The 18,327-nt window shown below is 39.9% G+C and overlaps 1 protein-coding gene across 1 annotated transcript; it reads right to left on the bottom strand.

The window, feature by feature from the left end:
• Positions 1-272: 272 nt before the first annotated feature.
• On the bottom strand, positions 273-17,143 carry ppef2b (protein phosphatase with EF-hand domain 2b). Its single transcript, XM_066710903.1, has 15 exons — positions 17,019-17,143; positions 15,792-15,849; positions 15,457-15,632; positions 14,714-14,828; positions 14,354-14,400; positions 13,303-13,469; positions 13,171-13,207; positions 11,170-11,319; positions 10,261-10,626; positions 8,883-9,068; positions 5,248-5,390; positions 4,134-4,240; positions 2,033-2,196; positions 1,468-1,555; positions 273-1,259 (listed from the first exon to the last, which is right to left on the bottom strand). The coding sequence occupies exons 1-15, from the start codon at positions 17,091-17,093 to the stop codon at positions 1,030-1,032; spliced, it is 2,109 nt and encodes a 702-aa protein (XP_066567000.1). The 5' UTR covers positions 17,094-17,143; the 3' UTR covers positions 273-1,029.
• Between the last annotated feature and the right edge of the window lie 1,184 nt (positions 17,144-18,327).

Raw genomic sequence — 18,327 nt, 5'->3', positions numbered from 1 at the left:
TACAGATGCGTGGGCTGCACCAGACTTTCCCCCGATTGTGTCCTTAGCACAGGATTAGTTTAGGCTCCTGGTTGCTCAGTGAAATAATGAACACCTCTATAAACACTCAGAAGAGGATTGGTAACCATGGAGAGAAGCAGAACTAATTGTTAATCTTTTCTTCAGGATAAAGGGGGTTGTGATGCATCTGTAAATGCAGCTGTCTGACCTGCTGAAATAGAGGTGGCAGGTAATTTAAATATACAACAGGGCAATACAGATTAATGCTCTTTTATTAGTTATTCTCAGAACAGATGCTAAAATAGCCGAATACATAGATCAGCACCGTGCTAATGACAATTATAAATACTGTTATTACAGAGCAGTCATTTAGGCACATAGTGACCATTTTTAATGCAAATCCAGTAAACAAAGATAAGGCTGGCTTTGCATAGCTGAGATGAGTGCACTAGCAGGTCTAATTACACAAAATGAACCTGTTAACTTTCATTTCCCTCTGTGGAGCGCAGAAACAAAAAGCTGCAATGGTCAATGTCCTCTATATAATGTCTAGTTACATGTAGATATGGTTGTTATTTTAATGCTCAGTCCGTGTGCTCAAGTGTGAATGTCATATGCTTTTGTAGTTTCAAAGCACAATATTTCAGTACTCAAAGTTTTCAGGCTTCATTTTTGATTTAACTGTCAAGCTCTATTTAACACTTTTTTAACATGTACACTTTTTCTGTGCAGATATTTTTTATTTGTAATTGTCTGTTTTAAGCTGCCTGCTCCGATCTGGTACTGCTTCACTCCTGACAAATGTAAAACTGGCAGCTCAAACTTCTTTTAAACTTCAAACTTTTAATATAACATCTGCTCCTCCTGAGAAATAACAATACTTGACGAATACAACAACAAAATATGATTATACCCCCCACCACCATTAAATTTGATGTTATGTTTGGCTAATGGGAGGTAATTTTAAAAAGTCACAACTTGATGAAATCCGGTTATTATAATGAAGTCAAGTTTCAGAAAGTCATTGATTTATAGGAGTCCCCCGGGGTCTGTCAATGGTAGACTGCCCTCCCTCTCAGCGCTGTGCGTTTTGTCAACCAGTCGGAAAGCTTCCAGGAATTCATTGATGTCTATATTGCCGTCCTTGTTGAAGTCGATGCTGAGAGCCAAGTCAGAAATGGCCTTGTCGGTGATCTCTATCTTCAGGTGAGAGCTGAGCAGCCTCCATGTTTGTTGAAATTCCGTAAACGAAATGAGGCCTACAAAAGGAGAGAGGGTTGGTTAGGTTATTATAGTATTTACAAAGACACTGGAGCTGGAGTTTTCTACTTAGTTTGGGAGGGAGAGAGAGCCCATCAAATATTGGGTTGTAACTTACAATTAGCGTGTGGATCGCAGTTCTGATTGAATCTGGTTGTTATTTAGTTTTGTGTGTTTAGTGTTTACGGACATCTGAGCCGGTCTCACCTGAGTGATCACTGTCGATAATTCGGAAAATGGTCTCCAGGTTGGATCTGTTCCTATAAAGAGTCTCCAGTAGACTGTTGTGTATGTGCTGGGGGCAACAGTGAAGAAAACTAAGCCAATAAGAATCAACCATTTATTTTGTCAAGAATTTCCAATTGCGATGAGATGGTTTTTCTAGTATAATTCTAGTCACTATAATAGCATATCAGATAAATATAACAACCCATACCATAGGGGATTCCAATACAGATCTTGAAGAGCCCCCAAACCAATTAGTTTTATAGGTCACAGTAAATGCATGTTTCTCACATATAATCTGGTGATTTAAAGGTAACCTGGATTGCAACTCGATAATAAGACAATGCCTTTCCAAAGAGCAGGTTTTTCCAAGTCTACTAACATAATATGACAAACATAAATTCAGGCAACTAGGCTTGGAATCAATAATTTGCCACCCATATGTAATGTCCCTGACTAGTAATCACAGTAAACCTTGCCAAGCGTGTTCTGGTGTGTTCTAACATGGTTTCTGGACCAGAGACTTTGTGCTTCTTTGCTCGCTCACCTCTGAAACTGGCTGTTCCATATCGAGTTCCTCAAACCAGGTGTGATAGTCCACGGATCCCTCAGGAGAAATGGCCATCAGCTGGGGGCGCAGTACCCGCCAGGGCAGGCCTAGCTGCAAGACGGACTCCACTGCAGTCGCCCACTCGTTCACGGATATCCTTCCTGGGCCAAGGTAGGAAAGACAAATGTGTCTAATGTGCAACATTGACATTGATTTGGGGCATCCAACAGAAAACTATTTCTATGTTTTTCATTTGTATTAATTCCTCACACTGTACTGGAGAGTAGCTCTGCGATTAGACACCTTCAGCTCTAGTGTATGCCATGTGTACATAACCCTGTTCTATTAAAAGAACATCGCACACAGTACATACATCGATCAGCCATAACATTATGACCACTGACAGGTGAGTGAATAACACTGATTATCTCATTATCATGGCTTTGGGTGGGATATATTAGGCAGCAAGTGAACATTTTGTCCTCAAAGCTGATGTGTTAGAAGCAGGAAAAATGGGCAAGCATAAGGATCTGAGCGACTTTGACAAGGGCCAAATTGTGATGGCTAGACAACTGGGTCAGAGCATCTCCAAAACTGCAGCTCTTGTGGGGTGTTCCCGGTCTGCAGTGGTCAGTACCTATCAAAAGTGGTCCAAGGAAGGAAAAGCGGTGAACCGGCGACATTGATGCACGTGGGGAGCGAAGGCTGACCCGTGTGGTCCAATCCAACAGATGAGCTACTGTAGCTCAAATTGCTGAAAAAGTAAATGCTGGTTCTGATAGAAAGGTGTCAGAACACACAGTGCATTGCAGTTTGTTGCGTATGGGGCTGCGTAACCACAGACCAGTCAGGGTGCCCATGCTGACCCCTGTCCACTGCCGAAAGCGCCTACAATGGGCACGTGAGCATCAGAACTGGACCACGGAGCAATGGAAGAAGGTCGCCTGGTCTGATGAATCACAAGTTCAAGGTGTTGACTTGGCCTCCAAATTCCCCAGATCTCATCCAGTCGAACATCCCACAGATGCGCTGGACAAACAAGTCCAATCCATGGAGGCCCCACCTCGCAATTTACAGGACTTTAGGATCTGCTGCTAACGTCTTGGTGCCAGATACCACAGCACACCTTCAGAGGTCTAGTGGAGTCCATGCCTCAACGGGTCAGGGCTGTTTTGGTGGCAAAAGGGGGACCTACACAATATTAGGCAGGTGGTCATAATGTTATTGCTAATCGGTGTATGTCCAGGTTTCCCCACAAGACTTAAATGCATGTGGCTAATAGATCAGTCTTCTGTAGGATGCACAAAGATAAACTACCAGATAAGTCCCGTCTTTGTGTCTGCTTGGTGATTTTACATGCACGTTATTTCTATAGTTACTGGTTTTAATATTATTGGGCTCAGGAGTTCATTGTTAGGCTGACGCATATTGTTAAATGTCTTGTTTGCTAATGTGTTTTCAACATGACAAAAGAATTGTGATCTCTGGTACACAGAACAGAGATTAGTTCTAAGGGTGTAGTACTTAAACAGTCCCCAAGATGGTAGCAAAAGTCCACTGGATTACACAATTGTGAAATGTGACATTTTCTTATCTACATTATCTTCATTGCAATACATTTCACAAGAATGTTTTTACTACACTACTTTATTTCTTTATTACGTAATAGACAGAATTCTCTGATATCAATGTAAGAAGTTACTGTTAATGACATCAGCTAAACTTATTGTGAATATCTGACCTGAACGCATGCTTTTAAATCGTTAGTCCATTACATCAGCCAAAAAAGTCACTTAAACCTTTGACAGGAAATGGTATATAAAAATGAAGTCATGTAATGAAGTCATGAACTGCATTCCCAGAAAAATACAACGGAAACGTTGCAAAATAATTGTGTTTTGGATGAAAGATTAGGATTTAAGATGCATTTTATGGATACAGCAGCTCTGTTGACATAGTCATGACAGTAGAGGTACTGTCCTGACTTACTGGATGGCTGTGTCTGGTGATTATTCCAGTAGTTTCAATGAAACCAGGTTTGATATGGAGAATGAACAGGGCTGACCGATACCAGGACACAGAAGAGGGTCTGGCCTACCTGTGTTGCTCTTGTCATACTGCTGGAAGGCCCTGATGATGTCTGACTTGTGAGCAAAAAGCTGTTCCCTCAGAGCTTGCAGTGCTGAGCGTTCAATCATGCCCACTCTGCAAAAAACAAAGTGTCCACATGTGCCTTAAATTGCATTCAGTTTAAAAAAAAAAAAAATGACTATGTGGGTGGGATTGTGATTAATAAGAAATTGATCAAAAGTGCAGCATGAACTAAAACGGCAGGTTCTAACTATAATGCACAGTGGCTATTTTTTCCCATACATGACTTGGTTTTCTACAGCATTAGAAAGCAAACAAAGTTCCTGGAAGACCATGGTGTCTGGCAGGTATGGTTCCAGTTGGAGTAACTGATTATTTCAATATTATATTCTGAATTGGAGTTAAGTATTTTTACAATGTGATTTTGGCTTTGTTTTTGAATATAGGTGATAGCTTAAAATTTGGGAACCCCTATGAGACACCAAAGCCATTTTGGGTAAAGGGGACCAATGCTGAATAATGTCAGGATCCCTGAACTAGGCTGCTGACTTGAGAGTCCCCACAGAACTTGCAGGACCCTGGAGCATAAATATTAAATTAATCCTGTTTATTGTGTAAAAGGACCAATGAAGTAGCTGTGATCTGAGTTGACACACAATGCAGAAGACACTATAACCCCCACCCCAGGAACAGAATTTGACACACACCTGTTATAAAATACTAACCAGTACTCCGCACCAGCTTTGTAACTGGTGGTCCTCAACCAGCATTTAAATAATGTATCTCAATTACTTGGGTTGAAGCCACAGTACTGGTGTGTTACATTCACCTACTTCTGACAGCCAATGGAAAACACCAATCCATCTGCCAACGTGGGTTTTGCAGGAGGCGGTAATATTTATAGGCTGTTAAGGGGTTATTTTGTCTATGGCTAACTTGCAATGCTGTAACAATTTATTTTTTGCTGTAGAGTAGATTTAGAAATGCATGGACAGCATGTACATAACAGTAATTAGAGAACAGAATTGAGTGATGCCTTTTCAACCGTAGAAAAGCCATATAGATGGCCAGATTGATAAGTAGATTTTTTTTTTTAAATATGTATTGATTATTGTGTTTACCTTTGCCTCATGGTTAGTTTGCGGGTTGTTCTGCTGGCCTGGTACTGAACAAAGTGAGGGATCAGATCAGAACCAAGCCTTATATAGGCTCCTCTGTTACTGCCCACTTCATAGTAGTTCGAGGCAGAGAATATGGTCAAGACCTGTGCGAGTACAAAATCAGGGCACATGTATGAATGAGAAGTCTGAATGTAACAAGTCTCATCCGATGCATTCATATTTATTTCAACATCTGTAATATTGTTAGGATTTGAGAAAGCGCTGATTGTTTAAAGTGTTCATGCTCAGTGTTCAGAATGTATGCAACTAAAATAAAGCAAACGCTAAAGAAAACTGCCAGTTTCATATACTGTACTCTTTTTGCTGTGGCATATTGCATTCACATGAAACAAATGTACTGATATATAATAAACCTACAATAATCAAGTGAGGATTATTGAGCAGCCTTTTAAGTGAAAATCAGTGTGAATACTGTTACCTGTTAATAATTCTACAACCCTCCTCCCAGTGTAATCTTCTGAAAAGCAAAGGAGGAAAAGTCTCTCTGACAAAGAAACCCTATTGTCAGTCTGAGTCCTGAGCCAAGTTATAGTAAGAGAAACGGAGAACAAAGGCTCGGCTAGAAGAACACACGGTCAAAATGGTCTGTAGATGTAGCTTTAGTCGTTTTTGTGTCGGAGGAAACCGTAGTTTTACAACGGAGATATTTACTACTTTGTGCACTGCAACAGAAACTATATATCATTACAAGAAAATGTATAACCTCCCTATGGGGAGAATACATGAGAATAACATTCAGCATCCTTCACAGGACCTTGTCTTGAATGGGCATATTATAATCTTAATAGAGGCTGATTTTACATCTCAAATGAGAATGTTTTCATTGTGATTGCCATGCAAAACTGATATAATTTACACTCAAATGTAAAATGTTACATTCAGATGTGAACTTCGGTTTCCCCTACAGACCTGCATGTCTTTGTATTCATATTTTTGTTTTATTACTGTAACACATTTTTAGGCAGGACATCATGGGGTTTCCTTGGTCACCATTTATTTCTGCATTTCAAAAGAGAATATTTCTGTAAGTGGTATATTAGTGCAGATGCCGAGTGTCACTTGGCATGCAGACAATTATAAATTAGTGCGTCTTAGTACGAACTGTTAATCTGGTTTCGGTGAAATGTATAAATTAATGCATAATTTTGGACTTTACCACATATTGTATTACAACATGAAATTGAATGGATTTAATCAGCAGTTTTTACCACTGATCAACACAGGAAAAAGTGAAAAATAATCTGCAAATTGCTCTAAAATTACAAATACAAAACAGAAATTACTTGAATTCATAAGTAATCATCCCCTTCAGTCAGTATTTGGAAGAGGTACAGCAATTACAGCCATGAGTCTGTTCCAGCTTTGTACATCTGGACACACCAATTTTTGCCCGTTCTTTGCAAAATTGCTAAAGCTCCAACAAGTTGGATGGGGACCTTTGGTGAACTGCAATTTTCAACTCTTTCCACATATAAACATTACTGGATTGAGGTCCGGGCTTTGACAGGGCCACTCCAGGACATTGACCTTTTTGTTTTAATCCACTCCACTGTGGCTTTGGCTGTATGTTTGGGATCATTGCCCTGCTGGAAGATTAATCTTCTCCCAAGTCCCAGGTCTCTTGCAGACTTCAGCAGGTTTTCTTCCAGGATTTCTCTGTACTTTGCTGCATCCATTTTGCCCTCTGCAGAGAAGCATCCCAATAGCATAATGCTACCACCACCATGCTTCACAGTAAGGATGATGTGTGGTCTTAGGCTTGCCCCAAATGTAGCGCTTAGTTTTGAAGCCAAAAAGTTATATTTTGGTCTCATCAGACCATAGAATCTTCCTCCACATGGTCTCAGAGTTCCCACATGCCTTCTGGCAAACTACCTGAGATTGGATGTGAGTTTTTTTTTCTCTCCTATAAAGGCCACTTTGTGAAGGACAAAGGTTAGGTGTTAGGTGGACTCCATTCAGCTAATTACATGACTTCTAAAGACAATTGGTTTCACCACAGCTCAATCAGGCATGTCCTAGCAAAGGGGGTAATTACTTATGCATTCAATTCAATAGGAAATTGCATGCAGTAGGATCTTATTGCTATGTCATACGAGAATATAAAGAGATGGCAACGTGTTTCCCGAGACCATTGTAAAGAAACATATATTGTGGAGATATTGGGATGCATCCCAATCAGTTCTGCAGAATGCTGTTCACTTCTGAAGTCTGGGCTTCACAGCAGCTCTGAGAACACTTTCTTCTGCAGTGTGTTGTCCTAACTGTTCAGCATCGAGGGAGGGCAGTGTGATGTGCGTCTTCCTGAAGAGCTCCATAACCTTCCAGAATCTTTTGTGATATTCTCAGCGATACTGACTTACTGCCAGTGCCATGAAAGGAATAGTATCATGTTCTTCTGGTCATGTACTCTAAGGTGCCAGAAATTCTCCCCCAGGACTGCACCCATCACTACGCTCAAAGACTGGCCTGCACCCAATGTCATGCTATATAAATCCCTTGTGAACATTCATCACATTCACAACATTGCATATACATTTCAATTCTCCTGTTTTCTACATTGCCTTTTACACTCTCCCAGGGATGGTTCCTGGGGTTTCCAAGACTATTCCACGGTTACCAGGATGTTACTGTGTTTAGCAAGCTTGGATTGCACTGGATACCCCATGGTATACCACAGCCAAAAGAGAAAAGGGCTGTGCGGTGTTAATTTGTGTGTTGCTCCTATAGGTATTTAGTATTCTACTGTATATATGTTTGTATGTGTATTTAGCAATTCACAAGTTGATAAACCTTTTCATTGAGTGTGTACCTTATGGAGCCTCTCCATCTAGGAGTTCAAATCTCCCAATACAGATAATAAATGACAGCGCTCAGTACTGGCACTGCTTGCTGCTGGCACACTACCCTTGGCTCCAGCTCTCTGACCTTATAGTAGTAATTTGAGAATTCCCAGAAATAGTCTCCATTATTTATATTGCCTAAACCTCCTGGCTCACGGTAGACAGCCCAGAACATATTAATAGCCCAAGTTCTACTGCTCTGCTTATCCAGAAACCGATAGTATACCTCCACATTAGTGTATTACTTTCACTTTTAATTTTCCATGATTTATGTATTTGTAACCACAAGCTCTCAAATACCCACCCATATCTAGTTTTATTGTATTTCTTACTATGAACTATAGCGGTCATTAACACACACAGACTTCCCACATGGCTCTTTGTCTGTCTTTTGAATGAAGTACTTGACTTCCTTCCCATTTGCTCGTTACACTTTTTTCACTGATCAGAAATCATATTGTTTGAACTAAGCTAAACTAAACAAACGGTGTATTAATTAGCCAGAGAGTAGAAGAGTAGAAAGTATATTTGTGAAATGTTGCAATTGACCATTGGGAAAGTGCAATGTTGCTTTGTTGATATATGAACATTGATGCATTTGTCCGACCCTGAAACTTTGGGAGTGGGTGCACCCTAAAGAGTTTAATTGCCACTGTCATATCATAATGTTTCCTGTTTATCTTGCATCCTGTTGGCGCTCAGTCCAGCATTGGGCTTTTACCCCAGGCTTACCTTGCGGCTGTGGCAGAACTCATAGCCCTCTTGCTTGCACTCGTGTGAGCGGATGAGCAACTGCAAATTGTGTCTCCTCAGTACCTCTTCTGTGATATCGGGGCCGAAGTAACAGCCACCACCTCGCACACCATTGGGAATACAGCCGTCTTGGGGCATTGGGTCACTCCACAGAATATCCACAATCTACGCATAAAAAATAATGCATTCAAGTAAATAAAAGAACTGCGGCAGATTCGTCCAAGTCGGAGGAATCTTGTCACCCTCAAAATTGATCCTAAACTAAGATCTCTTCCTTTCATGTCCTGTTTGGAATTATATACATAACACAATGTCTGATAAGGTAATTTAAGTTATGTGTCCATTGTTTCTATAAAAGTTTCTTTTGTGCAAGAGTTTTTGTGAAATTGTGGTGCAGTCGGTGTGCTCAAACTACATTGAATTCAGTTTCATCTTGTGGACATTCATGCACTCCATACATTAACAACATACTCCACTAGAGGGGACATGGGTTCATGGTATTTTTCAGATGGCTAATATTCCCCAGGAACAAACACTAGAAATGCTTGTTTATTTCTTTTTTAAATGCTGTAATCACTTGTATATTGTTTTATACAGGCCTTTATATAAATATATACAAAACTCTATGTTTGTGTTTTTTTGTGGTTATGACTGAAGACTGAAAACAAACCCAACAAAAATAATATATAAGGACACTGGCTGCACAAACTACGGGAAATTATGTCTCTTATATAATAAGAGACACATTCACCGACCTATTAACTTATTTTAAATCATACATGTAAGGATTAGACACAAATAATTTTACAGTGAAGAAAACTTTAGTTGTTCCATTACAGTCCTGTTTGGAATTAAATGCCTGTCAAGGCAATCTGCAGCTCTATGAATTAAAGTCACTTACTATGGGAACTTACTCATGTTTTGGTACATTTCCAAATGTATCAGTCCAAACATGGAGTGAATTTCACAGTCGAGATTACAAGTACAAGAGTGTGTGTAACCAGGTTATATGCATTTGTGATTTTAGGTCATTGCATGGTTTCTTGGGTTTAGTACTTCTTTTTTCCTTGTATTTGCTTGAATAACTTGAGATCCCCTCCCTACTCTGCTGTACCCAGGAAGTGAATATTAATTGAAATAGCTGTGTTCTGGTAAGTAACTCCCTTCAGGAGGGCTGCGTGATTAAAGATGTGTGAGAGAACCGAGTACGTGAATGTTTTCTTTCTGGGGCCAGTTCTCCAGACTTCTTGAACTCTTTTGAGTTATATGTTGCATATGTGCACACAGTGGACCTTAAAACCTGTCAATCAACAGCCTGTCTGTCTCTGTGTTCCAGTTGGTTGGCTTGTGACTTTACCTGTTTCCATTCGGTGTTGTCCGATTCGCAGATCTCAAAGCACTCGGAGTCGGAATCCGAATTCGACAGGGAGTGCTTGTTGTCGTTGAAGAGGTCACTGAAGCCCACCTGTCTGCGGCACTTCTGCAGCTCCTCCTCCACTGAGCACCGCACCTTCTGGGAGATGCTTTGCAGGGACCTCCTCCTGAACTCGTAGCGAGGGCTCAAGCCCGAGTTGAAAGACCGGGACCCTCTGTGTAAGCTGCTTGAAGTTGGGCCCTGACCATCTCTCTGAGCACATCCTTCAACTTGAGGTGAATCAGGATCTCTGCATTCTGATACGTTCTGCTTCTTTCTCATCTTGCGAGGCCTCAGAGTAGAAATGTACTACAAGGAAGATGAAAAGGTGTAGCATAGTTAACATGGTGGAAATGTATTTGGGTGAGTCTATTAAAAAATTTGAAACCTTACAAGTCAATTCTCAGCTTTTCCATGAGGAAAATGTAACCCAGGTTTTTCTTATTATGATTTTAGATCCCAAAATTTTGAATTGTCTGTTACCACTGTAACTTGAATTCATTCGAAAAGCAAGGAAGGATTTTTCTACATGGATACTAATAACTGGAACAATTTTTTGTCATATTAATTACTTCATTTTCTTTATAAAGCTTGCACTAGGTACTGGTGTGTTGTGTAAGTTGATCTTGGATGAAAACTGCTGACTCAGGCACATCTCTGAGCATATGTGCTTCACAGCTCAAACACGCAACAGTGCTGCTATGTCAATTACAGACACCATACATCTGTGTACTTCTGAGTCTAAGGGAATGACACTTTGTTACAGATGCCATTGGGGAACGAAATACATAGAACATGCAGGAGTTTCTCAGGGAGCAAGAAAATGAAGAGATTACTCTTGTTGCTGCTTACTTTGTGTCTGTCAACTTTGGCAATTAGCTCGAGGTCAGTGGTATGCGAGATCCCTCCGTGTGTGACTAAGACCTTCTGGTCGATCACAGTGGCTAGTGGCAACCAGCTAAACACTGTCTGGATCAGCTTGAGAATCTTCTTCCCATGCACCTGAGCAAGAACAAAATCAAGAGGAAGGGATTTCAATTTACTCAGCTGTACCACAAGAATATTTTGATTTCTCAAAGGGATACTGTAAAAAACTAAACAAAAAACAACCGGTGTTACAAAAAAAGAGCATTTAATTTGCATTTGTTACCTTTAATTAGAACTCTTAAAAATAGTATATGGCACCTCCCCATTTCATTTTTTTTTTTTTTTTTTTTTTTTTTTTTCCATTTTCAAGGATAAGAGATGTTAATCTGGCGTGGTAGTAAGCGTTTTATGTATAGGATCCTCAGGCACACATGCTGTTGATCATTCTGGAACCCAGTAAATTTGACTTCAAAACAAAACAACACCACACCGACATGGAAACACACCCTCTGTAATCTGCTTTCTAGAGGGCTTCAAATTAGCTAGCCAGTGTAATTGGTCTTTACTGGCTACTGACCCACAACAGTGCTAGAAATGGCACAGAGTTGACAGCCAGCAGCCGCTGTGCTGTAATGAAGACTCGCTAATCATATTATCCTTGCAGGAGTGACCCAGATCAAGAGTAAAAATAGCCCCTGCAGGGATGAACTCAAAGCACCCCTTCTGTCTGTAGCCACTTGAGTAGATGCATCTCTCCGCTCTAAGCCTGCTGTAGTTAGAGACACCTCTCCATTTATTTAAACCTCCACTATGTTATTAAGTAAAAAAGGTCATTGAAAAGGTGTTGGCCTAGTTTGCCATTTTGTGGACAATTTAATATCAATAATGTATATGTCAAATATATATCCTTAAAAAATATTAAGGACATCCAAACTAATGCTTTGTTTATTCGTAGCATGTTGAAAATAAATGTTTCAGGTGTAATCTTGCCCAATGTTTTGTTTGTCTTTTAAGTCCCTTTCACACTCACATACCAGCAAAAAGTAGGCAGCATTTGCCTATTGCACCCCATTCACACTGACTTTGAGTGCCAGCAAAATGCTGGGAGGTACCCTTTCACACATGACAGAATGCACGGAAGAGCGCTGTAGCCATTGGGATCGACATGTAATAGAAGCCTGTGGATTCGGGAGAGGAGACACGGACCGATTTTCTGGACGTATTTGTAAACGTTTGATAATTTCCCCATTTTGCCAGTTTCCTTCCATTGTGTTTAATTGGCTCTTTGTTCTAAACAGAGCACCAGTTTGTTTCGTGCTCAGGACCAAGGCTGTTGAAAACCACAAATACTTAGGAAGAAAACGCAAACAATAAGTCACTCTATTGTGATTGGTTATGCCAGTTAGCTAAAGTACTGCATCAGGTGATCACAAGTGTAGCTGGTGCAGTCAGAGTTCCCCGCGCAGGATTCGAACCTCGCACCACAGGCGTCACTCCCAGCGCTCTGCACCGCAGTGGCTCCAGCCAGTAGAGTGTTAAGCCTGCTACGCCAAAATACCGGGTCTCCCGACATGGGAGGCTTAAGACTGCACTGATTTTTTTCTGAGGGTTACGCCACTTGTAAAGTGCTTATATACCATATGAGCCCCGTTACACAAGGACGTGACGGGTTATAGTCTGGCATTTTTTCCTGCTCCATTCACACAAACCCATTGCCGCAAATTTGCTAGTATCTTGACTAGGTCGTGAGGTGGAAAATTCCTGGTGTCGATATGCCGGCATAGATCCTTTCACACTGACCTTTCCGGCAACAAAATGCCATGCGTAAGACTACAACAGTTTCTGTGTGAATGGGGCTGTAGTCTCAAGAAACCTAGAAGTTAACAAAAGCTTCTGGAAAGTCAATGCTATTCATTGCAGTATTTTCAGTCTTGGTAAAGTACAGCTTTGTTGGAACATATGATATAAAGTTAATCTGAAGCTTACCTTATATTTCTGCATTACTTCCTTTGTAAAGCCATACCTAGAAGGAAAGAAGAAAAAAAATGTTTTTTTTTTTTCCCTCCCACAACTTCTAAGAAATTAAAATCTTCAGCATTAGCTTAATATTAGTCATACCTTAAGTTCACAATGTAGTCCTCGTGATTTCCTCTATTCAAGTGAACATCATTGGGATACACCAGCAGGAATGCAAATAGGATCAGTACAATCTCAATAGAGTTCTTGCCTCGGTCCACATAGTCTCCATTGAAGACATAGGGCTTTTCAACAGATGGCAAACCGTTCTGAAGGAAAGAAGCAAGAGATGGCAAACAGCTTTCTTTATTCTAATATTGACAGTCCCAGAGCTGAAAAACCTTATAGCACTATTTCACTATCAAAAGAATTGTTATCAGGGAGTGATTCTCATCCTTAGTCCTGGGGTCTCAATGTCCTTCTGTTTTTTGTTCCAACTAAGCTCTCTGTAAGTTAAATAAAGTCCTTAATTAAATTAAAAATAATTAGTTTAGCTTTCAATCATTCAGTGAATTCAAATGTCTTACATCAATTTATATTTCATTTGAAATTTCCAACTGATCAGCCACATTATCAGTTCCAAATAAGTATTTGAAACCTTGGCTGAATCAATATAACAAGCAGGACAGTGAGGCGCAGATAAGCTAAATATTGTGTTCACTAAGCCAATGGAAGCCCTTCCCCAGGTCACATGATGATTTAAAGAGACCTGTAAAACATACAGTTTGCTTGTATGTATCTATACTATATCACAATAACTATGACTGGAGTCCTGTATGGGGCAGAGCACAAATGACTATGTGTCACTTGATTTGGGTGGGTCCTCAGTTTGTCCACAGAGACCTGGGACTTGCTAAGTGAAGAAGGGGCCTGCCCTGTATTCAGTAGGACGGGGATCAGTCCTCCCTCTCAAACTGTATCATTGCTGTTTGTGTTGTTGGCTTCCAGCATTAAAATAGGTAGATATGTCAGTGAATGCTTTGGGGGACATGTGTATGTTGTAGCGTGGACTGAGATAATTACCCAGTGGGAGATCATAAACACTGAGCACTATATGTACAGTTTGCAGTTTTTTTTTTTTTTTTTGTATAAATGGCTTATATGGAATGGTTTAACTGGACACTGGAGGAATATTTGAGGCTGTGACACCTACCTTATAAAATATTAATAACAAATCTTCCAGATTCCCGTGCAAGTCTCCTACAAATGGAAAATAAACAGATTTGTTTGTTTGTAATTACAATGCCAGCTTAAAATGCAATGACTTTGAAATGAAACAGGTGTTCCAAATATTGTTTAAAGGCTTCAGTGAACCAGCCTCCCTGACCAATCTCGCGGGAAAAATATTAATCTATTGCCACTTTCCCAAACTGTTGGACCATATTGTTATGACTTTGCCTGGAAGAATTTCATAACTACAAGATACAGCAAGAAATCCAACAATAACACAATCCATCAAGTGCAAAGACAAAGAGAGGCCTGTTTTTAAAGCTTTAGAGAGAGCGGTTCTCACCACAGATAGTTATCTCCTTACAGTAACTGGTGGACACTCGGTTGATGTTTGGCAGTAGTTTGAGGTGTCTCCATGTTTCGCAAAGAAGTTGTAGGACATATCGACCATGGAGCTGCTACTAGGAGGAATGGATGAGTGCAATTAGAAGACTTTATTTCAGACAAAAATCCATTTGAAAAAGCATGGACTAAGATGCACTCTCGCAATCCCAAATAATGACATTAGGTATGGGCCTCAACTGCAATTCAGAAAATTTAAGAAAAAGACTAAATAAATGATTGCTGGAAAAGAAACTATACAACAATGAGAGCAAAATTCTCCCTAATGGAATCAATGTTGTTGTGTTTGTTTTATATGTGACTATGATTAAATTGGATATGACTAATAATTAATAACTATGGATGCATGAAAATTAGGTTACTGTCTGCTGATTCCAAGTTTTCTGGATTTCTCTCCATTGTTCTTCTGGTTTGTCTAGTTGGTGGACTTTTCAGTAGTCTGTTCTTGGGCACTTTATCCATAGTATTGATACTACTATTGTCAATAATATGGTCATGGTGAAATTATCAAAATGCTTCAGTTTAGGAAATGTTTGTAATATTGTGGTGATCAATAGCATGATATTCGTATCATTGGGTGCCTGAAGGTGTGCCTGAGGCCAGCAGTTCGAATCTAAGCTGGGGTCTGGCCACACAAGCTACTCTCGCAGCCCATGTAGTATATCACTCCATATGTATACCTACTTGCTTATGTCTGAAGGCTTCCACTAAGGCAGTCGCATGAGAGGCCGTGAGAGGGAATGAAAGATGAGGCCCTGTGTAGGACTCGGGCAGCTCGATGGATTCGTAATCGAAGACTCTCTCGTACTCGGCATCCCTGCCACTCTCGTTTTCACTGAAAATGTGGGATATCAAGTTCCCTGACAAAAAAAAGTGACGCACAACTTTTAAGCCGTTTTGAAATGACATTTTCACAGGAGCGTTCGTATATATAGTAACGCGTTCTGTAAATGCTGCTCCATTTGTGTAAATGATATGTAAAATGCACTTATAAAACAAAGGAAAGAACCGGCACTTACTTTCATTACTGCTAGACGGTGTGAAGTGGTCCATAAGATAGCCAAAGAAGTTGTACAGCTGAAAGAGAAAGAAGAAGGCCTGGACTTTAGAGATGTGCTTTACAGCAGTTATTCCATAGTCAAGGGAAGGGCTTCACAAAATATTTAATGCCCCATTTGTGAGAGTAAATGTCGATGAGCTTAACTTTAAAAAGAGGTTACAATTCCATATGATCTTGCAGTTTCATTTTATTTGATTCAAAGGGGAAAAAAAAGTAATATCATTCCATTACAGTTAAATTAGTGTTATGAAAAGTCAGAACATAAATATGAAAACACGCCACCCTATTATTATTTCAGTAGAAAAATTAGCTATTATTCTACTGGCTGTGTAATCAGCAGTTTATGTTATCCTCCCCTGACCAGAGTGCTACATTTCTCATTCAAACGGTCACAAACCACTCACTTTCTATCGGATTTCTTAGCAAATAGGCTTGTTTTGTTCAGAACAACCTAACAATTAATCCATGTTCTATCAAACACAGAGACGTTTGGGGGGGGGGGTATAAAAAACACATTTTTCGCATCAGAGAATGCAAACAACACAACAGTGAAGAGTACACATGGGATTAAAGAGCAGCACATGGATTTGGTGACTGTTTAAGGGTACCAGAGGGGGTTAAATTTTGTGAAACAAAATGATTCCATGATTTATTTTTTATCTGCAATTGTTTATTTGTTCTATGCGTTAATTTCAGAATACATTGAGACATGATACTCTGTAAATTTCAATAAAAACTGGAAAAATTTAGGTGTTCTAAAACGTCTGACCGGTAGTGTAGGCGTAGGTTTAGAGGGGACATGTCCCCCCCAATGTTGAGAGAATATAAAATTGTCACCCCCAATGTATGTCCTGCTCCATAGGCATAGGGGAAGTGTCTCCCCAATTCTGAAAGGAAACCTACATGCCTGCATCCAGACCTTAATTGAACTAGTGACTTGCTTAAATTGATCAATAACTAACAAGTAGACTCTATCTTTGGAAACTGGTGATAAAGAGGTGACCTATAAAACTAACTGGATTGAGGCTCCATGAGCAGGAGCAGGATTGGACGCCTCTGCCCAAATCATTTCAGCCACTCTCGATTAATGTCACTGGGCTCCCAAGTTACGAGACCCTTGTCTCTACGGCCTAACATACTCTATATTTGTCCCTAAAATCTGGGCAAGTTGTCGATGCTTCCCAACCTTGATCTGGTCCTGCTCCCCGGCATACTCTATTGATTGGAAGATGTTCCATGTGCACCTTCTTCGGACCTCCATGCGAGCAACGTACTGACGGTACCATCGCTGGATGAGGACAGCCGCTTTTATCGCTGGGGAGAGTAAACAAGGCAAACAAGCCTACAAACATCGCCAGGTACATGATGACACAACCAACTTGAACCCCCTCCCCCCCCCACACACACAAATATACTGATTAATATCCAGTGTAACTTCACTTTGTTTCATATAGATAGTCAATCCCATCCCAGTTTGGCAACACACTGGATTTATTTTTTTAAAAGGACTTAAGACATGGAAGGTGAACTATATTGTTGTAAAAAGTACATTTGACTCAGTGCTTAAAAACAGAAACAATACAGACACAGAAAATATGTGTCCTGGGGAATTGGATAAGGAGACCTGCGACTCTTTAGCTGTGATTGGAAACATATGGATATGTCCTGAACATGGAACCACTTTTATAATTGTTAAACCATCCACTGTTGTTGAGTTCACAAAAACTACACGGGGCAGACTTCTATTCAGGGATCTGTTCTACCTGTCCTAAATAAGTATTATATCTAAGTAACACCATGGCAGTCCTTACTGTCATTAAAGTGCAAAAATGTGCATAACACATCACACATTCTCCAAATGAATCAAAGGTCCTAAAAATCCAAGAACTGTTTTTAGCAGTTTGTTCTGCTGAAATGTATGTATAGTAGCAATCAACAGCTTTTCTTTTCCCCCTTGCACATAGGAGTGTAAAACTCATAACTAGTTTGTCCTTGGTAACTCTTGAGTGCAGAAAGTTGGAACGTTGCATGAAAACATTTAGAAAACGCAGCACCTGGAGATATGAAAATAATGTAGTCAGTAGAGAGTGTGTGTATCCTTTATTTGGAAATTGTTATTGCATTAGTTTAATTTCAAGGGTGCAATGTGATTGCTGGAAGACAAAAATATGAGATGTGGAATATTTTATGTTTTTTATGTTTTTTTTTTTTAAATATATATATCTTAAATGGAATACTGGTGTATTCTTATAAACATTGTTTTTGTAGCTGAGCATTATCTTTTAGTCTGTTACTGGATACAAATAATTTGTTTCAGAAAAAAACATCACATCAAGAAGCCAGTGAAACACCAATCACAGAAAAAAACAGTGCAGGTTGAAGATACTGAAAACGTCCAAAAACTTCAAAAGAAACAGTGACAAGGTCCTAGGGATATTCGTTGCTAATATACAAGTTTACACAATCATCTGTGTAACTGGACTACTGTTTTATCA

This window comes from Amia ocellicauda, chromosome 8, assembly GCF_036373705.1.
Source record: "Amia ocellicauda isolate fAmiCal2 chromosome 8, fAmiCal2.hap1, whole genome shotgun sequence".
NCBI classification, from domain to species: Eukaryota; Metazoa; Chordata; class Actinopteri; order Amiiformes; family Amiidae; genus Amia; species Amia ocellicauda.
The sequence above is the reverse complement of the archived record's forward strand: the minus strand, read 5'-3'. Positions and strand labels throughout refer to the sequence as shown.

Bases quoted from the DNA above. Each gene is read 5' to 3' on its own strand.
- ppef2b (XM_066710903.1), bottom strand. From the start codon at position 17,093: ATGGAGGTCCGAAGAAGGTGCACATGGAACATCTTCCAATCAATAGAG. The intron at 15,633-15,791 runs GTAAGTGCCGGT...TTTTTTTGTCAG, and splicing joins ACCGTCTAGCAGTAATGAAA to GGAACTTGATATCCCACATT. The intron at 5,391-8,882 runs GTAAGCCTGGGG...GTACTCGCACAG, and splicing joins AGTTCTGCCACAGCCGCAAG to GTCTTGACCATATTCTCTGC.